The 24,420-nt window shown below is 39.0% G+C and overlaps 1 protein-coding gene across 1 annotated transcript in view; it reads left to right on the top strand.

Moving 5' to 3' along the window:
* Positions 1–24,420, top strand: part of ccdc162p.L (coiled-coil domain containing 162 L homeolog) — a 70,281-nt gene that overhangs the window by 16,380 nt on the left and 29,481 nt on the right. Inside the window, exons 15-31 of the mRNA XM_018263323.2 lie at positions 1,974–2,166; positions 3,120–3,250; positions 4,717–4,917; positions 6,407–6,528; positions 7,348–7,576; positions 7,745–7,944; positions 8,310–8,465; positions 9,240–9,333; positions 9,839–9,979; positions 11,431–11,576; positions 13,942–14,053; positions 15,919–15,968; positions 16,309–16,479; positions 17,147–17,264; positions 17,999–18,161; positions 18,487–18,625; positions 19,605–19,758. Of these exons, the coding sequence (XP_018118812.1) occupies positions 1,974–2,166; positions 3,120–3,250; positions 4,717–4,917; positions 6,407–6,528; positions 7,348–7,576; positions 7,745–7,944; positions 8,310–8,465; positions 9,240–9,333; positions 9,839–9,979; positions 11,431–11,576; positions 13,942–14,053; positions 15,919–15,968; positions 16,309–16,479; positions 17,147–17,264; positions 17,999–18,161; positions 18,487–18,625; positions 19,605–19,758 (2,520 nt within the window). The remainder of the gene's footprint in view (positions 1–1,973; positions 2,167–3,119; positions 3,251–4,716; positions 4,918–6,406; positions 6,529–7,347; positions 7,577–7,744; positions 7,945–8,309; positions 8,466–9,239; positions 9,334–9,838; positions 9,980–11,430; positions 11,577–13,941; positions 14,054–15,918; positions 15,969–16,308; positions 16,480–17,146; positions 17,265–17,998; positions 18,162–18,486; positions 18,626–19,604; positions 19,759–24,420) is intronic.

The following is a 24,420-nucleotide window of genomic DNA, read 5'->3' as shown; positions in this document are numbered from 1 at the left end:
CTAAAATGATAACACGAATGACCATTCTTTGAGCAGGCAGGGGAGTGAACGGCTTATCGCGTTTCGTGACTGTGCTAGTCACTTCTTCAAAACATCTTTTTAAAGCACCTGGACAGAATTAACTTCTGCTACATTGTTTGAAGAGTCAGAACCAAAGAAAAGAAAACACTGCTTTGAGTGGAATTTACATTCACATGTAACAACCATGATTTTTTTAGATGGAGAACCCCTTTTATAGCAAATCACAGGGATAAAATATTGGGGCTATGCCCCCTAGAGTAACTTTTTCCCATAGACTTTAATAGACTTTTCACGTGATAAACCTTGAGATAAGTTTTTCTGAATTGAATTGTGTTTTATTAGATAACTTTCACCTTGTCAAAGGTAGGGGTAAGCTTTCATCTGCCATTTTATTTGTCTGTATCACAGGACTTTAGATAGAAAAAAGTTGGCTGCCACTGCGGAGGAACTGATCATTTATGAATAGCTTCTGGTCTCATATGTCAATTTAATAATGAAATGACACAACCAAATCTATACAGTGCACTCTTTTTAATTAAATGAATATTTGTATTAAAGCCAAATCCATTACAAAAGTATTCAACGAATACCTGACTGAAGCTGGAAGTGGCTTTCTGAAAAAACTCTACATTGCAGGCTATTGCACAGGGAAACATTTTTGTAATTCCCTATAAAGACTTTTTTTGTGCCACGTAGCTTACCTAAATTTAAATTTTCTATTGAGAACCATTCTTACCTGCCCTATGTCAGCCATCTCTCTGTTGGCAAATAATATGAAATGACTTACTGTGCAGTTTGGCATCCTAATATTAGTTTAGAATGGCAAAACAAGTGAAGTTTATGTGTTCGTAGCTTAACTCCTGTCTAAGGTAACAAAGAACAGGGAGCCAAGTATACACAGAATTCTCGTTGGCAGATCCTCTTTGCATTAAGTGCACAAGTGGCTCTGGAGAGCTGGAACAAACTTTATCATGTAATGCTAACTTAAAAGAGATCTAATCAAGCACACTTTAGTTAGTAGTCTACAAATCCTAGCATACTATAATATCAAACATAAAGCATGCTAAGAGCTGAAGACCACCAAGATCAAGGTTTTATTCTGAAAGTAATATTGCAGGGACAGCAACACTGATAAATTGATAACAAATCCTCCAGTGAGAATGTAATCTGTGTTCCATGTTTTTTGTTCCTCCAACTCAGGGATCCCCAACCTTTAGAACCCATGGGCAACATTCAGAAGTAAAACGAGTTGGGGAGCAACACATGCAAGAAAAATGTTCCTGGGTGCCAAATAAGGACTTTAAATGGCCATTTAGTAGCCCCTATGTGGATTGTCAACCTACATTGAGGCTCTGTTTGGCAGTAGACTTGGTTTTTATGCAGCCAAAACTTGCCTCCAAACCTTGATTTTGAAAATAATCACCTGCTTTGAGGCCACTGGGAGCAACATCCAAGGGGTTGGAGAGCAACATGTTGCTCACAAGCTACTGGTTGGGGACCACTGCTCCAACTGAAGCTGGCAGCTTTACACACAGTTTTACTACAGTATGTCCTCCCTCCTGATGTCTGGTTACAGTGTCAGATCATGAAGCTAAAGTGACATAATACTCTCTATAAAGATAAGATAGTGCTAACAAAGTAAAGTGCTGCTCTGCAGTATTCTAGCATATAATAATAATAATAATAATAATAATAATAATAATAATAATAATAATAATATACCAGGTTATTATCATTTTAGAGAACTAGGGGGTGCATTGGGGAGGTTTAGATTTAAGAATACATGCTGGACTATGTTGTATTTTTTTCACATTCGTAGTTACAGTAACATTTGTTTTGAGTAATACTGCAATGGAAGTTTTATTCCCCTATAATATAAACTTGTTTTTTTTCTTTTACGGTGTAATTATTCCTTGGCAACATGTTATTTAAATTGGCACATTTACCACTAGGTCCAGAGTTGTCACTTCATGGAGTTCGCTGAAGTTGAGAATCAAGATGACTTTTATACAACGGAAGATGGAATCATCCACATCCAGGATCAGAGAGGGGCATTCATTATGTATGATGTTGCTTTGGAAGATCTGCAGGAACTGGAAGAACAATTGCTTCTTATGGCTACCTGCTTAATCGAGCAAGAGAAAGGTAAAAGGAGCATAAACGTTCCATAGCATCATTGCTTCACCCAATTCATTGAATGACAAAACATTTAATTAAGGGACAAACAGCACTGATAAATATTCCCTCCTCCCTCTTGATGGTGTTTACATGAGTAACTGTATTACATGACTTTTCATGAATGAAATATTAATAATGTCATTTTTAAACATCTGATGTCTATAAATCCTACCATGCCTAATATCCAGAAATCCTACCGTGCCAGATAAAAGTGTAACCTGCTGGTGGGTTCTGTTTTAGTGCATGTCCACCACTTTTGGCATTGGCTTATATGGTACTTCTCAAAATAGGAAACTTCAAAAGAAAAATGTGACTTTAAACATGGATTCACCTTTTTAGGTAAACGTATTAGAATGTTTTACTATATATATATAAAACCAGAAGAAACTTGGTAAATTGCACCTGTGCACTAGGGTATAATTTTGCTGCTTCACTATACTCCATATAGGGATGCCAAGTTTGGGTAAGTAAAATAGCAGCACAACACCCTGTTAGCTTCTACCTGGGCCAGTGCATTATTTCCTATAAGATGCAGTCCAGGATTGAACTTAAAGTTGGATTCACTGGAGGGTGCTTAACAATACTGGCACCTATTAGTAAATGAAGCTTTCCTAGTCCTTTAAATAAATGTGATGTAAGCAGTTCTATCAAATTAATAGGTCTATTCCTATTACAGCTGAGTGCAGTTCCCTTTGATATGGTGTTACACAGGTATTATCCATACAGACTACTGTTGTTCCTGCCTCCCCATCACATGCAAGGACTCCCGAGGTGTTCAAGTAGTTTGTTCCCATCGACAAGAGCACCCTGTATTAGGCCTGCAGATTGTTGGTTTAAAGGACAAAATTACATTAGTGAAAGATTCCTAGACATATTTCCCTAACATTATAATTACATTTTTCCAAATTTTGTTCTTAAAGGCATCAAGTCAAAAAGGATGGAAGGCAATGAGCTGGATATTTCATCTTGGGCACACATAACTGTAGACCGTTTTGCCATACTGCTAGACCTATGGACATGGGAGTCTGCTTTGCTAGAGAACAAAAAACAGGTAAATAAAATTCAAGATTTGCTGCTAAAGTTACTTGCTAATCCTCTATTGCCACACCCCCTGTTTGCAACATTGATAAACCCACCTGACGCATTGGTATATTCTGCTGACGCACGTCATGCCCAAAATTTTGGTTCCCATGCACTCTAGTGTGGTCTGCATACTACAAGTACTGTTAATTTAAATAAGATGCATAATTATTTTTAAAGTGATGAGCGAAATGTTTCGCCAAGTTTCGTTGCAAAAATGACACCCATAGAAAAATTGTTGCATGTCAAAAATATTGTTGCGAGTCAAAAAAAAATGTGTTGTTAATCAAAAATAAATTTGTTGTGCATAAACTTGCATGACAATGCATTTCTGCAAATTTCTGCAAATTTTTGCAGTTTTCCAAATTTTGTTAAACAGGTCAGATTCGCCCATCACTCTTTCCAGTGGTTTTGAGAGGTGCAGTCCAGTGACATCTGAAAACTTTATGCTGCATTGCCTTTAATGGGCTTTGGCGAGTCAAAATTATCTATAGAGCCATGATGCCAATAATTCAGCCTTTGGGCTTTGTTATTTATATAATGTTGAAAACTTTGGAGTTAACACTATAAAATACAGAGCATGCAATCAAAGTTCTTATAGTATATAACCAAATGAAAGCAAAGGACTAAGGGGCAAATTCACTAAACAACACGCACCTAATGCTGAAGCGTGAATGCACCAGCGTAGCGCATTTTCGTTAATTCGCAGATTCACTAACGGATGCTGGCGTAAATTCGCTAGTGTTACTTCGCACCATTACGTCTGGCGAATATGCACAACGGACGTAACTACGCAAATTCACTGACGCGCGAATTAGTCTGAACGCTACCTTTTACGCAGACTTCCTTCGACAGTTCAGACCAGGCGAAGTGCAATAGAGTAGATAGGTATTTCTTCAAAAAAAGTTAAAAAATTTTCTAAGTCCCAAAAAACGCTGGCGTTTTTTCATTTTTTATGGATGATGGATGGGCTGAAAAAGATCGAAAATTTCTTTGGGGCTACCCTCCTTCCCCCCTACATTTCCTAACTCATGGCAACTTAACTATACAGTGGGCACATGTGTAGGGCAAAATAAAAATTTTATTTGCTGTTTTGAAGGTTTCCCAGGCTTGTGTAGTGCTGCTACATATACCTCCATTGTAACTTGAATTTGGCGCCGTATGCAAATTAAGCATCGCTAACGTAACTTTGCTTTGCTTGGCGAATTAACGCTAGTGCAACTTCGCAACCTTACGCTTCCCCTGAACGCAACTTCGGATTTTAGTGAATTTGCGTAGCGCTGGCGAAAATACGCCTAACGAAGTGCGGTGAAGCGCAGCGAAGCGGACGCTGGCGCAACAACGAATCTTAGTGAATGTCCCACCTAGTGATTCATTTTGTAATTAGGCAAGTATTTTAGAGTATTGTTGCATTTAACATGTGCCTGTTACATCTAGCTTATTGATAGTTACTTTGAAGCCTATCAACATACCCTCGACAAAGAAGAGAGATTTGCTTTGGTACAAGTGATCACCAACATCATGTTCAGGCGTCCTCGGTTTGACATTGGCTCCAAGTATTTTCTGAAGGCTTACAGTGACGAGTGCCAATGTTTGAGACTTCATCTACAGCTTCTGAGAAAAATATTAAACAGCCAGGTATACAAATAATACATTCTTCTAGACAACAAATATGAATTACCTGTATATAATATATTTTATAATACACAAGTCACAAAAACAGACCTGTAACATATATCTCTATGTTTGGTGCTATATAATGTTAAAACTGGTGCTTGGTGACCTTTGTTATATGACACATTGAAACTTGTTTATTAAGAAAAGCACACACTACTGTAAAATATGAGCATATTAGAAGTTACCTCAGTGTTCTACAACCTGTATAAAATCCAACTGCTTTTCGCTTATACGGTCATTGGACTACTTTGTGATCTCCTTATATAATAGAGAGGTACATTATTCCTTGCAAATCACTTAGTGATTAAATGATTAAGAGCAGGCACAAACCTTCTTTAAGGCTAGGGCCAGGCAAAGTTTAATAAGGCGGAGAATCCAATGCCCTGCTGTTCTCCTTGCCTTTAAACTGTGGGTGATTTTGGCTGCAAAATGAAAATGTTACATTTCTGCACTGAAATCCACTGCTCCTGCCTGCACCCTATCGGAAACAATGCTTCTGGGTGCAGGCAGACCAAGAGTGGAAGAGCAGCTGGGCAACTGATTCTCGGCCTGCATTTATCCACCATCGTCTGGCCCTGGCCTAAAAGTTTTACTTTATCCAAATGCTGTTGAGCTACAACTATTATTAAGTGTTAAAATAGTCCAGCATCATCAGGCAAGAATTCTTAAGGTGTCTCCCTGACAAAACTTTTTCCCACCTCTTTGAGGAAAGTGGTTCACACAATGCAAGAGCATCCTCCAGGGAGAGTCTTGCCTGTCTGTGCACACTTGCCTTGGTATTCTTTGTTCATATGATCATCTTTTGAGACATTCAACAGGTTTGTCATCTTTGCATACGTAGACAACCCCTCCAGACAAAGCTGGCAGCTTATTGGCCCTTGTGGGGTGCTCGGGAGGCTCTGCCCGTTAGGACATTGATCAAGTAGGTTTGGAAATTAGCTCCTCTCCTGATGGGTCTCCATAAGATCCCAAATTCATATAATCATTGCCAGCCAAATGGCTGGATTATTCTTGGCAACCAATGTAGTTCATATTTAATCAAGTTCAAAATAGTATTAATGGTTGCAATATTCTGTTAAGCAACAGCAGCAATGATCCTTATTGGAGGATCCTATATTACATTGGTCACTTATCCTAGGAAAGTTTTTATGTTGCTGGATTACAGCTACCAGCAAAGTTCAACCCTTAATAGCTGGCATATTCTGGGAAATGCAATCCAACAATATTTGAGTTAAGTAACACTGTTGTAGATGGTTCGTGCCTGGTGAGTCTATTCACTTTTTTATATAAAAATGTTATTTTATATATAAAATTTATTAAGTTTCAGCATTTTATAAACCCAAATAAATCCAATCTGTCCATACAAAATATAGTTCTGTATTTATATAATCTGATTTAATAATTGAAATGATACAGCATGCTAATGGAAGAATTGCATGTGCACATTCAGATAGACAGTGAAAGAGAATTCATTCAGAAGGTTTGGAGAAATGGACAGAAAGGAAGTGTCTCTGAGTTTGGACTTCCGCTTAATATAATTACAAAACAGCTCGTCTCACTTAACAACAGTAGGTAAGTCATAATAAATCACTGTGTATTATCAGTCTAAATCTTTTTTCTGTGTTGGAAAGTTTAGTTATTGCATGGTTTGTGCAATACACAGTAGGACTAATGCAATATGTAAAATGTATAATGAAACCACCCTTTCCCTTGAGTGACACCTGCACAAGATTGCCACCTACACCTATCATACCTACCAAATCATAGGCCAATGTTCAGGCCCTGCAGATGGTAAGTAGGCTTAGTTTATTTGTTGGAAGACTTGAGAGACCAGTTCTCCTTTAAGTTAACTTTTAGTATATTGAAGAATGTTCTATTCTTAACAACTTTGGCCTTCACGTTGTATTTATTATACTTTGTGCCTTCCTATTCTGCTTCTTTCCAGCTTGCAATTTAAAATGCTATCTGGTTGTTGGGTGTCACTGACCCAGGCAGCCAAAAAAAGATTTATTTCTCAGCCAGGAACCAAGTAACTGTTATTATCTATGTACATTGTTGGCCAAATCCAAATCCTTAAAATCGCGGGACTTTTTGTCACATGAATAAGGAAATTGCAATTTTTTTCTGTACACTGTGCACATTATTCGTTATAACCCTCCCTTTGCATTCAGTCCTGGAGATATGGCTGAATCCAAAAATAGTGGATCTGGTGCATCCCTAGATAAAATTGACTAAAGTGTGTGAATGTGAGAGGGAACTTTGCAAGTTCCACTGGGGCAGAAACTATGTCATTGTTATATACAATTGCATAATAATTTTGCTCTGTTCTTTTTTTTACAATTAAAAAGATCATTTGTTCATATAAATTCAATTTTTTATGTGTGTCCCCAGTCCTGCATTGAAGAATGTTTATCTGTTAGAGTTTCATCCTTCCCTGGGAATGGCACATCTAATTTCAAAAGCTGTGGACCATGTCTGTCAAGCATTTCTATATATATCCCAGGCAAAGACAGCAAGCGAGGCCTCCAATGTAGAAAAACATGTCTTACAGTTGGCATTGGATGAATGGTTAGCGCTGAGAGACCCTAAATCATCATTTGATGCAAATATTCAGAAAGATGTATGTATATCTCTGTACAGTATTCTTATCAGTTTCATGAAAGGGTTACATTTGTCTGTGTTGTCACCATGCTGCCTATAACTAGAGCCATACAAAATACCATATACAAAGGTTCAGATTTATATTGATGTCAAAATGGCATTTTACAAATCATTTTCCTTGCTAAAGTTATTTGCAGAGGTTCTGATTGAGGACCCCCTTCTGGTTAAAGACATCTGTCTGTCTGCCTTGGATTCGGCAGATGAAGATAAAAAACATGGAAGAAGCAAACAGATGCTTATTCTGGAAACATTTGCTAAGGTTCTGGAGCTTGTTACAATTCGGCATCGCTTAATTGAGACTTCAGCAGAAACAGTGCTACTCTCCGGGTTAGTACAATGTAAACAACTAAAGCTCTTGAAGACCTTATTTAACTAATCTGGGATATTGTAATATAAATCGCTAAACTGGAATTAAGTATAATAACTATAGAACGTCAGATATTTGGTGTCAAACAGTTGGCAAGTAATTTCTTACTGTTGGTATGGGTTACTAGACCTTGTGTAAATATTTATTTAAAGAGTACATTGCTAAGAGTTTCAAAAACATTCCCAGACCACTGATCACAGAATCTAGAACAGAATCTAGCTCTCTAAATTCCATGTTACATGTACCTTTTTTGAAAAAGGGATTGCTTAGCAATGCTTGCTACACAAAATAAACTGATCTTCTTTAACATGAACAATATTTATAGGGCATATACAGCGTTTGCAGAAGAGATGGGATTCAGTGAGTCTCACTTATACCTGAGACCAGTACACTTTGAGTTTGCCTCTCATAAAGATAAAGTGGAACAGCTCCCCCCAACTTTCATCACTGCTATCCTGGAAGACGACAGCTGCGTAGATAAGTGAGTGTGAGAAACTGTGCATTTTCCTGTCAGCATTGATAACCCTCCCACGAATGTAATAAAAAGATTGTATATTTACATTTACAATTGTATTTGTAAGATGTAAAGAATGGAGGGATGAGCTTTCTGAGGGCTATAGCACATAAGGTATTTAACTGTTGTTGTGCTCTTGAACACTGGAACATTTATTGTAGCCTTAGGCAGAGAACTTCTTTATTGCGAATATGCCTGGGAGTAGGGTGTCAAAATGAACTACATGAATCATGGCTCCATCTCTTTCTGAAGCAAGGTACCTTACACTCATCTTTACAAATGACCAGGACTGCTTTAAGGTACCAGTGGGCCCAGGTCAAATATCTCATTGGTGCCAAACAGCACCAAGACATTTGTGATAGAACTATCATCAAGCAGGTAAATTTGAATATAAAAAGACAAGCAATGAAGAAATGTTGGGATGTGATGTTTGTGCGGCCCTGACCCACAGTCAAGGGAATTAATAAACCATAATCACAAAATGGCACACTACAATAAAAATGTCTTTGCTTTATGTACTAGTTTTATTAGAAAGGTCCCTTTATGAAAATTTGTACCAGTAGAAAATTGAAAACATAAAAATGAGGGGTCTGCCATTTCTGGAGCATGTTTCAGTCAAAAGTTACACAAAATGAAAGTCTGATGGAGGTTCTCTTGTCTTTGTGGGCCCTTTTCTTTTTTTTTTAATAACATTTATTTTAAGCAACCTTTATATTTTCATTTAACCTGCTCATTTTGAAGATATGCTCCATCAACAAATCTCCTAGCTATTCATGATGTGGATGATAACCAGCTTGGAAAGTTTTCTTTTTGGACAAAGGAAGGAATATTACAGGTAACTGATCTGACCTGTGAGTGATATGATAATACCAATAGGAAGCATGAATCTGATTGAAGTGTGCTCAACAGAAACTTACTGCAAAATAATCAGCCAGAGCACAAGTCATGTGGCTGAGGGCATCGGGGAACTAACAACATGTCTAGCCCCATGTCAAATTTCAAAAACTGAATATTAAAAAAAATCTGTTTGCTCTTTTGAAAAATGGATTTCAATGCATAATTCTGCTTGCGAAGGACTATGACTGATGTGTTTTGTAAAAAACATGTTTTTCCTTGACAGAATCCCTTTAAGTGTCAGTAAAATTAAATGTGTGTATGTTAATTATTATTACCCTTTATATATTGTTACTTTATTTGTAAAAAAAACACATGCAGTCACTCCCATTTGAGTGCACCTACCGTCTAATTTCACTATCACAAGCAAACTCAAATTAACATTTAACATTTGATTAACATTTGTTTTGTGCTTAATTATGCTTTGCCTTTTTATTGGTTTGAAGCTCCTGAATAAATCTGGTATAGAGAATATGCAAGTGGTTCTTGCCTGTCAGCTCAGCCAGAGAAATGCTCTGTTAGCAGCAATTCAGCTCGGGTCTGTTTGCCACGAGGCACCGGTTTCATTGACGAATACTGACTTCAAGGTTAGTACTAAATATATGTGTGTCATCTTCCGTACCCAGTTGCAAATTCAATCCTTTTACACATACACATACACACACACATACACGTGCTGCCGCAGGGAAATACTGCACAGCATAGCTGAAAAAACAGGGCCAGTTTAAAAAAAAAAGAAGACAAAAGTAATAAATACACTTAACAAAACTCACTCACAAGGATAATGAATACCTCCTACTACATTCCTTAGCTTTCTGTAGTAGCTGGCCCACACTTAAATACTAATGCAAGAGAATTTACCAATGACAATACAGCAACTACATCATTAGGGATGCAACAAATCTATTATTTTGGGATTTAGACAAATCCCAAATCCTTCATGAAATATGAATCCTGAATCTAATCCAAACCCTAATTTGCATATGCAAATTAGTGCTAGCCATATACTGGCAGATTTAACACGCCGATTTGGGTCCATTAGAATGATTTGGCAGTTTATCTGCCAGTGTATGGGGCCCTCCGATGGGCCTCCAAGACGGATATCTGGACAAAAATTAGCCAGATCTCAATCTGATGTGGTCCTACTCCCCTCGGCTGTTATGCTCATCATCGTAATCCGATTGTTTGGTTATAGGGCCGAACAATCGGATTAGCCCGATATTGCCCTTTTGGTGGGCATATCGGGATAAAATCTGCTTGTTTAGCGACCTTGCCAAATGAGTGGATCTTATAGTGTAGGCCATCTTTAACTTCCTTTTTGTATGATGAAAAGTCACGGCAGTATAATGTACGGGTGCAGGCACATCAAGAAGTGTAGGAGTGGATTCTCTACCTGCATTTCTCTGCAGGATGAGATCCGCTATGTCTGGCATTAGCCTAAAGCTTCCAGCTCAAGTTACAAGAATAAAGAACATGAAGCAGGATTTTCACAAATCAGGTGGAATTCTCACAGGAGAATCTTACATTTACTCGGCTGCTTGCATTTGACAGCTGGAGAAAAGTTTTATCGAGCAATGCAGCCCTGATGTAGGTTAACTAGAACTCCCAGCATGCTTTAACATATGACAGTGGGGATTATGTATTAAAAATCTGAAACCTCAAATAGTCAGGATTTATTAAAGAAAAATAACAAATAGCTAAAAATCGCCAGAAATAAACTTGGCAAGTAAAAGCTGGCAAGGTTCTATAGAAGTCAATATTCTCAAACAATTTTATTTATTCAATTTTAATTTATGTATTCATTTTAAAACATTTCTCTCCCGCAAATAAAATGCAAACTTTATTATTGAGATGATATGGGGGGGGGGAGAAAAACCTTGTGCTTTGCCTTGCCTTTTTTTTCCCCGCTCACTTTATTTCTTCAATCTATGCTTCACACTTGAGTGTGCTGGGATTTGCCTTCAAACAAAATGTGGGTATCTTTAAAAAGAAGCACAGTAATGTTTATGATACCTTTATAATTTCACATATTTTTTAGGATAGCCGTTCCATGGTGCAAAGAAGAAAAAGCTCTGAGGTTGAAAAAAAATCAACTTCATGGGCATTAGCAGAAAGACAGATGTCTCTAACATCTCTGCCTCAGACAAATGGCCACCCTTTGCAGACTTCCAGGAATAAGAAAAGGTAGTATATTTGTTAAAATAGAGCTAAGTTTTCCTTGTGATTAACACAGTCATTAAAAGAATATAAATTATTGTCCAGGATTGCCACCAAGAGGAAACATTCCAGATCAGAAATGCATAACTAGACTGTTCTGAACCAGTGGAATAAAACAAAACAATTAAGCAGACCCAGATTTGCCAGCTGGGTGCTTCACAGCCAAGCCCCCTTGATTGGTCCATCCATCCACCCTACACTTCCACTTAGCTCACTTGCTTCTGCTACTTTTTGCGCATGAACTGTTCTGGTTTTGGGGACTGCGAGTGGGAGATTTAAATCTCTAATGCACACAATTCCATACCTCCCAACTGTCTGGTTTTCAGTGGGACGGTCCGGCTTTTGACAGCTCAACCCGCAGTCCCATGTTTGTACTGAAAAGTCCTGACTTTCTCTGCACTGAACAGCCAGAAAAAGATACAAAGTTTCTAACTTAATTGGCTTTTGCCACCAGGTGCAACTAAGATACTTTTGTAACAATTTTGAGATAAGCAAAAAAGTAATTGTAACAATTTAGATAAGGAGGTCCCTTGGGAAAAGTTAGACTCAACTTAAAGGGCAATTCACCTTGATTAACAAAACTGTAATAACTGGAAAAAAAACACAGAAATATGTTCAATATGTAACCTGCCAAATTTTGTAAAATGAACATGGTAAGTAGGCAACTTTTTTTGTCCCTCTTTTATGTCGGGAGGGATACAATTCTACAATATTCATAAAAAATATGGAATATGTTTGGCATGCCACCCCTTAATTTGTGTCGCCGTAAGCCTGGGTCTTTTCATAAATCCGGGCCTGCAATTAAGGCTGAGGGTACAAGGGGCGTATTTTCTATTAGTGCTGTAGTGCTGGTTTCCTGTGTTTTTGCACTGGTTGAAATACATTGACATCTTGTGTCATAGCCATAATGGAAACTATTTGGTTGCTTTGGTGGATTTTTTTGTGTCCTTCTAATAAATTCCTGATAAATGTCCTTGTAGGCTCAAAAAAGGGTGAAAAGTTCATTAATTCACTGAGCATCAACAAATAATAACATTAAACAGGTGTAACTGTTGTCAGAAAACACAAATTAGGATAATCTGTTATTCTGTCAGTTTTTACATGAATAAAACTATTGTCAGCAAGGGTTAGACTTTTTTGCAATTACTGGACGACAGTGGCCTTGAATCTGAGCCAAGGAGACAAGTTATTTTAAACACACCATTGTTTAATTCCATTATAGGACTGCCATGCAAAGTAAATATTGAACTGCCATAAAGATAGTAACAGCTGCACTATGTAGTACTTGTCTGTACTTGGCAGGATGGCTAGAAACCAGGAGCATGCTTTATAATCTGATGTATGGAAATAAAAATGAATTCAATTGGATGTATGGAAATAAAAATGAATTCAATTGGATATTTACTCTCACTCCTCTGCTTATTATATAGGGCTGCAGTGGATTAGGGAACATTCTTGTAATTTCATGTAATACATTTTCCTTGATACAAATGTAGAAGTAGCAAGAAATCGCCTATAAGGCAGGTTAACTGCTCAAAGTAAATGTTATTGTTTGTACAACAGGACATTTTCCTTGAGGTTGAGATATTCCATGTGTTAATGATTTAATTGTTTACCTTAAGAGAGTTTAAAGCTCAAGCTGATTCCTAAAGCTGGCCATAGACGCAAAGATCTGATCGTACGAATCATCGTATGATCGGACTTCCACATCTCCCAACCTGCCACTAACCATTTAGATCAAATAAAGTAGTAAAAGAACAGATCAGCCGATGTTCTGCCCTTGACAGCAATCGTACGAAAGTTATGTCCGACCAAAGCTAGTGACAGTCTCCCACTGAAAATCGTACGATCGGCAATACATGCAGAGATATTATCGGCAGCCAACAGAAATCTTTTAGCCTGTCCGATTGACCAAACGACCGATCTCCGCTGGACAAAAAATGTCGGGGCTCTCCACACATGGTCCAAAAATCGTACGAATCCTCGATTCGTACGATCAGATCTTTGCGTCTATGGTCATCTTAAAGAATCCCCTAGCCAGTTGTATTGCCCACCCCTCACAAAAACACTAAGCATGTGAGACTGAAAACATTTCTTGAGAAAAGCTACAGAGACACAATGAGGACACATTGTCACACATCAAGCTACAGAGACAGCTGTTATTTATGGGAATAAATGTACTCCATATGTGTCCCTTGTATCTCTAATCTTAGTTTATCTGGATATTGATGTAAATTTAGACCTAATAGACATTTGTCATATATTGTTTTAGTAAGAAATGATAAATACTAAAAGAATATATAGCTAACCAATTTTGTCTGTTTCTATCCAGGCTTCCAGATGCTTTTGTGTCAATCCAGTTAGAAAAAGTGGGTCCCAGAGATGCCATGCTGAACATGTTTCTACAGAAGAAACAGCTTATGGGTACTGCAATGAAGAACCCTGTAAGCCAGAGCTTTATTCTTATACTTGATTTAAAATGTAATCATTGTAATGTATGCCAATTTATTGCTAGTGGTTATCCACTATTGTGTTTTTACCTGTATGCACTGTATTAGAAGACAGTGGACATTACTATGACAATATATATTATTATTATTATTACTATTATTAGTATTAGTATTATAATAATGATAGCAATGAATACATTTTTGAGTTCAGGTAGTTAGGATAGAGACTGGGATACAGGAAACCTAACTGGTTTATAAATTTACACTGGGGTGTTGTACAACATCTTGGAATTGCTGTTCTATTATAGGATTTTTACAGTACTTAATATTTTTCTGCAGTTCTACAGTCTGAAATTTCATTTTATAACTAGTTGCTAGTGGCATTTAACTTACAAACCTGTCAGTGGGATAGATTAGAAGCTGGTTGCTGTCATCACTGACCCCAAACAAGATAGCATTTTCAATTACAGAACAGAGAGGCTACCCCTGACCATTATATATCACAACAGCCCATACATATATAAATAAAGCCTAAAATAAAGTTCCCCTTTAAGTAAACAGTAAAGTAAGGGGTGATTAGCTAACTGACTGTAAAAAAAACCTTCGTATTGCATTTATATGAGAGGTACTGTATTATTTACAATTAGTTTATGCTTCCTTGGCCATTGTGCTTGTTTTAGCTTTTTATTTCATGTAGCATCTAGCCATCTGGAAAGTGTTACAATGGAAGAACTTGGATGTTTAGATTTTAGAGTAGCAACATGCAGTTGCCTTTTTGTTTTGTCACTACGGTATTTTTTCCAGAAAAGAAGTGGTGACAAATCATGTGTGGTTATCATGGATCCCTTAGAATTGCAATAAGATTCTCTGTGAGCATGACGCACTCGTACAAATGTCAGTGGAAAATGTGGATATTTGTATTTTTTTAGTTGACAACTGCATAGGCTCCATTGTCCATTTGCAAAAAGATCCATTATAATCCCCTGCATTTTTATGATGATAGGTCTTGGTAAGAGAAAGCAAAGTAATTACCTCATGTAGCACTACCCATGAGGCTTGTTAAAGTTAAAGATCTGTCCCATTTTGTGGGAGATACTTTAGTTTTAATGTTATTTTCAGTGATCCTTTTTTAGCATACTACAAGGCCACACTGGAACAGATAAATCAAATCAGTTTTTCAACATCAGATCAGTGCTTGTAAAAGTAGCCATATAGAAAAGGTTATTATAAAATTATATAAAATGCCCCCCTCACAAAAGATGAATGTATAGGTTCTTGATAGGACAAATCATAAGTTATTGATGACTTCCTGATGTGAAGCCTTCCTGATGTGAAGCCAATGCGCAGAGAAAGGATTTGGCTGAATATTTTTCAATTGGTTTTGTCATGGAAAATAATTTGTTAAATCTCAAAACATCATTAACTCTCTTAGGGCAGAGACAGATGCTGCGATTCGCGGAGATTAGTCGACCGGCAACAAATCTCCTCTTTTTCAGGGCAATTAATCTCCCTGAACTGCCTCCACTGCCTTCTCGCCAGCTAGAATAAAAATCCCCAGCGGGATGTCGCTCGAAGCGCTTCATTTTCCGAAGTCGCTCGAAGTTTCCTCGTGAGGCAACTTCAGGTGACTTCGGAAAACGAAAGCGAAGCGATAGCTATACTGCCGGCATTTTCATTCTAGCAGGTGAGAAGGCAGGGTAGGCAGTTCGGGGAGATAAGTCGCCTCAAAGAAGCAGAGATTTGTCACCAGGCGACTAATCTCCCCGAATGTGTCTCTGTCCTTATGGGTAATACATATAGGCCCTACATCTTTCTTTAAATCTTGTACTTTTTACTAATAAACTGTTTTACTTATCTAGGAAGAAGTTGAAAAGGTTAAAAGAGAACTTGTGACTAATTACTGTCAAAGGTTAGTTATTTCTTAATCTATATTGTTTTTAGATTATGGGCCAGATTCAATTCAGTGAGAAAAAGTTATCTCATGGATTATCACGTGAAAACTCATGGACGAGATTCGATTTGAGGAGAAAAAAATGTTCTCCAAATTCAGATCCAGTTTTTTCCCATATACTTCAATGGAGTTTTCAAGATAAATTGCATCTCAAATTGAATCTCATCCATGACTTTTCACTTGATAAACATTTTCCTCCTCTCTGAATCAAATCTGGGTCTATGTTGGAAATATATATATATGAACTGTCCCCTGCCTATTGATTTGAAATAGCAAAACTATCTAACTCATCTTCTAGGTTAAATAGCCGAACATGCAACCACGCTCTCAGAGGACAAATCATTGCTTATTGCAACAGTTTAAAAAACCTGTTGGAAGAGGTGCCGGCCATCAGGAAAAAATATTTCATTATAGGCCAGCCTCAAAACAGAAAATCAGGCTTTAAGGAAGCACCTCACACAGACTCCAGGTATGTAGAAACATAATAACTTTAATGCTATACAATACAATTTGGCAGCAGAAAGGGGTGCAGTCAACAGGACTATACACTATAAGATACAATTTTCCATTGTGTTAAAATATGTTATTATGAAGTGAGAAGGCTAGAATATCACTATTTCACTGTTTTCACTGCCACTATATGGCAGAGTTTATTTAAAAAAAAAAAGCAAATTTACTATAGTATTATACTTTTAACTCCTTTTGCTACATAAATATCTTCCTCTGTCCTCAACCACCAAGGCTCTTCTTTGATACTGACTTAATTAGTATTAAACAAATACGATAACTAATATGATATAATTTGGAATAACTACCTGCCTACATTATAGGACCAGAACTAGAGAAAGGCAGAAGAGACACATGCCTAGGGTGCAACGGGGTGTTGGGGGGGTGGGGGCTTGGCACGTACCTCTTCTGCCTGCCTTCCCCTAGTTCTGGCCCATCTTTAAGTTCTACAATGATAGGCCCAGCACTGCACTGGATGTCTCTTGCATGTCAAAACCATTTAAACTAAGTCTGAATAAACTATAAATAGACCTCTCTAATAAAGAACCCTAGTGGAAAAAAAAAAATAGACAAAGGATAAGACAAACACATTCAACCTATTTTTTTCCACTCTCTTGTTTAAATGACAGGATATTTCAAGAGCGACCATATAGCTTGTTGACAGAAGATGGTCGAACTTTCCTTAATTTATGGTACATTCCCTCCCCAGCAGAGGTGCTTGCCATGTTTAAAACATTACCAGAAAAGGTAAGTGGTTTTTATAACTTCTTTGGAGTAGTCACTCTAGTCTGCATACACATTCATTGTTGTTTCAAGGTACATAATGTACTTCATGCATCTGATTGCATCTCCCAAGAATGAACCATAATTCACTTATGATTAATTGCAACATAGTATGATAAGTAAGGTTGTATGTACCTTACAAGGTAGAAATGAAACAACTACTTTTGCTTTTACTTCATCATTGTAATTGGGAACATCTTGAATTTTTCTAGGTTTTTTCCCAAATTGCTCGAATTCTTTCAAGTTTTTGCCCGAAAACCCCGAAAAAGTTGGATTTTTGGGCTAAACCCAGAGCAGACCATGAAAACTTTAAACTGAGATAGGTGCCTTTCCCATTAACTTATACAGGACCTTGACGGGTCTGATTTGGCGGATGTTTCAGAATCAGGCTTTTTGCAGCATCAGGGTATAAAATATCTCAAGAAATTTTAGTTTTTTTTCCCTCTAAAAATTCAAATTTTCTAGTAAAAAAAACTTTACAATATAGGGTACATATTTCCCTATATAATTCACAAGATATTCTTGGCTCTCATTTATTATGTATAATATAGCCTACCTGATTAAATTTTTGAAGGATTTCATTCAAATAGCTTATCTAATATCTTTGCTAATATGATTCTTATTTATGATGCACAGTACTACATTTTCATATTAAAGAGAAAAACAAACGTACATATTAATTTTGTTTGCTTTTGCAGGCAACATTCCGAGCTCTCTACCAAACTCTTCAAATTGTTGCTGCTTTGCATGACATAGTATCCTATGTATTTAGCTTTGCCCAGCTAGGAAATTCTTGCAGCAATTACAGGCACTCAAAGCACAAGACACTGGCTGCAGATTGGGGTGGAACAGAAGGCATTGGTAAACAGATATTGTTTCTCTTATATTTAACAGTGTACTATATATGTGTGTGTGTGTGTACATGCAATTAATAGAAAACATAAAAACTGCCCATGCCAGCAGAACTCCAATGGAGAATCCTGCAAAGCACTTATAGCACATACTTTTTCTCAGTAGGTGGAATTTCACGAGATTAGAAACTGCCTGTCATGCTATGCATGCCAATAGAATTTTCACAAATAGCTTATAGGGGACCTGTTATCCAGACAGATATCAAAAGCTGTATCATACAAGTATTTTTCAAACTGCACCACTTACAAGCTCATTTTTATTGTATGCCCGGCAGGAGCAGAGTTGCTGGAGATACAGAAGTCAATAGATGACCTTAGCAATCCCCAGGATCCCAAGGAAGTTACCGCGCTACTCCTTCTCAGACGGGAAGTAATGTTTCTGCAGTTTGATGCAGCAGTTCGCTACTTAATTCGGTATGTAGCCATGGGGTATATTTCTTCTGCATAGACAATGTAGTGCCCAGAATTATCTGGACACCAGTTTGGGAAACAACTCCTCAGAATTAATTAATAAAGTGCCTACTGTCTCAATATATTATTATTTTATTATTAACACGTATTTATATAGCACCAACTTATTGCGTAGCACTGAAAAGTAAATGTGATTATACAACTAAATCACATGAATTCTATACATAGAACATATGGAGTTACATACATCACAATCAATACCGGTACAAAAGGTGAGGAAGGCCCTATGCAGAAAGAGCTTACACTCTAAAGGGAAGGGAGTAATACACAAGGTGTGGGAGGGGGCAAGATCGAATTAAGTGGGTGAGAAATGTGGTACTGTATGTGGTGTTGTGTTTGGTAGTTAAGCAGAGTGAGGGTAGGCTTCTCAAAAGAAGTGCATTTTAAGAGATTTCTTGAAAGCAGAAAAGTTGGGAGAAAGTCGGACAGACCATGGAAGAGAATTCCAGAGGAAAGGTGCAGCCCTTGCATGCGAGCATGTGAGGAGGTAATGAGAGAAGAGTTGAGTAGCAGGTCAGTAGAGGAGCGTAGTAAGCAAGTGGGTGAGTAGATAGAGATGAGTTCAGAGATGTAGGGTGGGGCAGAGTTATTTATAGATTTTAAATATGCCACTTCTGTTTAATGCCAATAGATAGATTGTAAGCATTCAGGGGAGTGACCTTATTAAGACTGTATATTGAAACTCACAGTGGTCTCAGTGTCTGATTTATAATATGTACTGTACTACTATTTGTGTTTATATCTTGTAAAGTGCTGTATATGCTTGCAGTGCTGTATATGCTTGCAGTGTTTTATAAATAAATGAATATATTGCAATATAACATTTGTTTTTTACCCCCAGTGACTCTTATCCGGCGCATTATAAAAAAAAGGGTTCTGACTAATATTAACATTACAATTTCAATGGTATTTTCTGTTGCAGAGAAGCTTTCTTATCTACTGGTAATGTCCGTGCCTTCAATGTAACCACAGACAATATGTATCATGGCCTCCCAGCTCTGAGTAATTCTGTGCGTGCAAGTGCCTTTTCCTCTTTGCTGCCTTTGCCAGAGCCCCTCGATCCTCACAGCTACAGAGTAAGTAAACTTTCAGCTAAAAACAAGCAAAATTGTGTCTTGAAATACAAGCAAAATTTTGTTTTGAAGTGTCAGGAAAAATTGTGGCCAGAATTCTGCTGCAATTTTGGGGGAAAATGCTGCATTGTGAGTAAAGAATATGGCAATTTGTATCCAAACTTGCACTTTGCACACTACACTTACATTAATAAATGGCCTATCACATATGTAATTTAAGGCAATGCTGTGGGATAGCTGTAGGAAAGAGGGTCTACAAAACGGTGTTCTCTTTTTAAGGCCAAAAACTACTTTTCTATGTAACACCCACATTAATGGGGGAATGTGTTATTGTAATTGCTAATTTGCACAGCAATAAAAATTCTTAACGGAAAAGTTGTTTGCTCCAAAAGTTTATGCCACTGTCAAGCAGGTATTAAAAGTTTGCAATGTGCAATTAACATTTGCAATGCAATAAAAGCCTAATGAAGAATATTACATTGTAACATGCAAGTTGTAAAGATCGTCTATGGCCACCTTAATACTGCATTTTCACTACCTGTAATTCTATAGAGCCAAGCCTATGTATGTTTCAAGGCCTCTGTGAGCTGTAATTCTGAGCGTGGAAGAGCAGGAAGTTATTTTAGCCTTGTATTCTTTGCTTCAGCTAATGCTTTGTTCCTCCCAAGTTATATCATGGCAAAGTACAAGACCTTGCTAGGACAGGTGATACTGATAGCTGTTTGAATCTCCCACTATCTATCTAAACCCCCATGGCTTCAGCAGGTTTGTTATTAGAATTTGACCTTCCACATACTCAATCTGTCCTGAAACCCAGCCCCCCTCCACTTTCCATGAGCAACAGACAGGAGATCTGCATAGGGGCCTATAAGTATATATGGCTACTAGAGGTCCTGACTGTTGTAAAATATATGTGGATGAAAGGGATAGCGCACTATGAAAAGGGACCTGTAATACTTGGGATGTGGTTAACACTAGGGATGTAGCGAACGTCGGAAAAAAAGTTCGCGAACATATTCGCGAACTTGCGCAAAAATGCGAGCGGTTCGCGAACGGTTCGCGAACCCCATAGACTTCAATGGGAAGGCGAACTTTAACATCTAGAAAAGACATTTCTGGCCAGAAAAATGATTTTAAAGTTGTTTAAAGGGTGCAACGACCTGGACAGTGGCATGCCAGAGGGGGATCAAGGGCAAAAATGTATCTGAAAAATCTGCCTGTGTGTGCTTGGAAGAGATAGTGTAGGGGGAGAGCTGTTAGTGATTTCAGGGACAGATGATAGTAAGTTTGCTGGCTAGTAATCTGCTTGATACTGCTCTGTATTGGAGGGACAGAAGTCTGCAGGGATTTGAGGGACATTTTAGCTTAGGTAGCTTTGCTGGCTAGTAATCTACTGTTCTCTTTAAACAACTGCCATACGTTGACCTTGTAGGCATTGTTTGCCCAGTTTTTTTGGACGCAGCCACTGAAGCACAGTTGCCAGAAAAAATATGCCATATAAATGCTGAAAATAGTCATTTTTCGCCATACGTTGACCTTGTAGACATTGTTTGCCCAGTTTTTTTGGACGCAGCCACTGAAGCACAGTTGCCAGAAAAAATATGCCATATAAATGCTGAAAATAGTAATTTTTCGCCATACGTTGACCTTGTAGACATTGTTTGCCCAGTTTTTTTTGGTTGCAGCCACTGAAGCACAGTTGCCAGAAAAAATATGCCACATAAATGCTGAAAATAGTCATTTTTTGCCATATACGTTGAGTCAACGTATGGCAAAAAATGACTATTTCAGCATTTATATGGCATATTTTTTCTGGCCTCTGTGCTTCAGTGGCTGTGGCCAAAAAAACTGGGCAAACAATGCCTACAAGGTCAACGTCGTTGACCTTGTAGGCATTGTTTGCCCAGTTTTTTTGGCCACAGCCACTGAAGCACAGAGGCCAGAAAAAATATGCCATATAAATGCTGAAAATAGTCATTTTTTTGGTCGCAGCCACTGAAGCACAGTTGCCAGAAAAATTATGCCATATAAATGCTGAAAATATAAATTTTTTTGGTTGCAGCCACTGAAGCACAGAGGCCAGAAAAATTATGCCATATAAATGCAGAAAATATGCATTTTTTTGGTCGCAGCCACTGAAGCACAGTTGACAGAAAAATTATGCCATATAAATGCTGAAAATATAAATTTTTTTGGTTGCAGCCACTGAAGCACAGAGGCCAGAAAAATTATGCCATATAAATGCAGAAAATATGCATTTTTTTGGTCGCAGCCACTGAAGCACAGTTGCCAGAAAAATTATGCCATATAAATGCTGAAAATAGTAATTTTTTTGGTTGCAGCCACTGAAGCACAGAGGCCAGAAAAATTATGCCATATAAATGCAGAAAATATGCATTTTTTTGGTCGCAGCCACTGAAGCACAGTTGACAGAAAAATTATGCCATATAAATGCTGAAAATATAAATTTTTTTGGTTGCAGCCACTGAAGCACAGAGGCCAGAAAAATTATGTCATATAAATGCAGAAAATAGGCATTTTTTGGTCGCAGCCACTGAAGCACAGAGGCCAGAAAAAATTAAACCAGTAGGGTTTGCACCCTAGTTTGTAACGGTGGCGGAGGGAGGAGGAGGACGCTAAAGGACAGCTGTGTGTGGAGTCATGAGGCTTGAAGAGAAGGACAGCTGCATAGAAGTCAGAACAAGTCTTCCGGCGTGCAGTAACCCTCCGAGATCCACCCCTCATTCATTTTAATAAAGGTCAGGTAATCGACACTTTTGTGACCTAGGCGAGTTCTCTTCTCAGTTACAATCCCTCCTGCTGCACTGAAGGTCCTTTCTGAGAGCACACTTGAGGCTGGGCAAGACAAGAGGTTCATGGCAAATTGTGACAGCTCTGGCCACAGATCAAGCCTGCGCACCCAGTAGTCCAGGGGTTCATCGCTCCTCAGAGTGTCGATATCTGCAGTTAATGCCAGGTAGTCCGCTACCTGCCGGTCGAGGCGTTCTTTGAGGGTGGATCCAGAAGGGTTGTGGCGCTGCCTTGGACAGAAAAACATTTGCATGTCTGACGTTACAGACTGGCCAAAGGGCTTTGTCCTTGCAGGTGTGCTCGTGGCAGGATTACTGGCACCTCTGCCCCTGGAATGTTGATGAGTTCCTGAAGTGACATCACCCTTAAAAGCATTGTACAACATGTTTTGCAGGCTGGTTTGTAAATGCCGCATCTTTTCGGACTTGTGGTATGTTGGTAACATTTCTGACACTTTATGCTTGTACCGAGGGTCTAGTAGCGTTGCGACCCAGTACAGGTCCTTCTCCTTAAGCCTCTTGATACGGGGGTCCTTCAACAGGCATGACAGCATGAAAGACCCCATTCTCACAAGGTTGGATGCAGAGCTATCCATCTCCGCTTCCTCATTATCAAGGACTGCATCATCCACGGTCTCCTCCCCCCAGCCACGTACAAGACCAGGGGTCCCCAAAAGGTCACCACTAGCCCCCTGGGAAGCCTGCTCCTGTTGGTCCTCCTCCTCCTCCTCCACAAAGCCACCTTCCTCCTCTGACTCCACTTCTGGCACCTCTCCCTGCGTTGCAGCATGTGCCTGGGTTCGTTCTGGTGATTCCGACCAGAAATCGTGCGCTTCCAGCTCCTCGTCACGCTGGTCTACAGCCTCATCTGTCACTCGTCGCACGGCACGCTCCAGGAATAAAGCGAAGGGTATTAGGTCGCTGATGGTGCCTTCGGTGCGACTGACCATATTTGTCACCTCTTCAAAAGGTCGCATGAGCCTGCAGGCATCGCGCATAAGCACCCAGTAACGGGGGAAAAAAATCCCCAGCTGTGCAGATCCAGTCCTACCACCCAGTTCAAAAAGGTACTCGTTGACGGCCCTTTGTTGTTGCAGCAGACGTTCCAACATAAGGAGCGTTGAATTCCAGCGAGTCTGGCTGTCAGAAATCAAACGCCTGACTGGCATGTTGTAGCGCTGCTGAATGTCAGCAAGGCGTGCCATGGCTGTGTAGGAACGTCTGAAATGGGCCGACACCTTTCTGGACTGGGTGAGAACGTCCTGGAATCCTGGGTACTTGGAGACAAAACGTTGGACTATTAAATTTAACACATGTGCCATGCAGGGCACATGTGTTAAATTGCCTAGTCTCAACGCTGCCAACAGATTGCTTCCATTGTCACACACCACTTTTCCGATCTGCAGTTGGTGTGGGGTCAGCCACCGATCGGCCTGTGACTGCAGAGATGACAGGAGTACAGATCCGGTATGGTTTTTGCTTTCCAGGCACGTCATCCCCAAGACAGCGTGACAACGGCGTACCTGGCACGTCGAATAGCCTAGGGGGAGCTGGGGGTGCACAGGTGGTGGAGGAGGAGAAGGAGGACCCAGCAGCAGAGTAAGAAGAAGAAGAAGACGAGGTAGAGAGCGATGGAGGAGTAGAGGTGGTGGCAGAACCGCGTGCAATCCGTGGCGGTGACACCAACTCCACTGTTGTTGTTGAGCTACCCATTCCCTGCTTCCCAGCCATTACCAAGTTCACCCAGTGGGCAGTGTAGGTGACATACCTGCCCTGACCATGCTTGGAGGACCATGCGTCAGTAGTCATATGGACCTTTGGCCCAACACTAAGTGACAGAGATGCGGTAACTTGG

Source organism: Xenopus laevis, chromosome 5L (genome assembly GCF_017654675.1).
Source record: "Xenopus laevis strain J_2021 chromosome 5L, Xenopus_laevis_v10.1, whole genome shotgun sequence".
Taxonomy (NCBI): domain Eukaryota; kingdom Metazoa; phylum Chordata; class Amphibia; order Anura; family Pipidae; genus Xenopus; species Xenopus laevis.
Note: the sequence above shows the minus strand (reverse complement) of the source record. Positions and strands in the feature narration are given on the sequence as shown.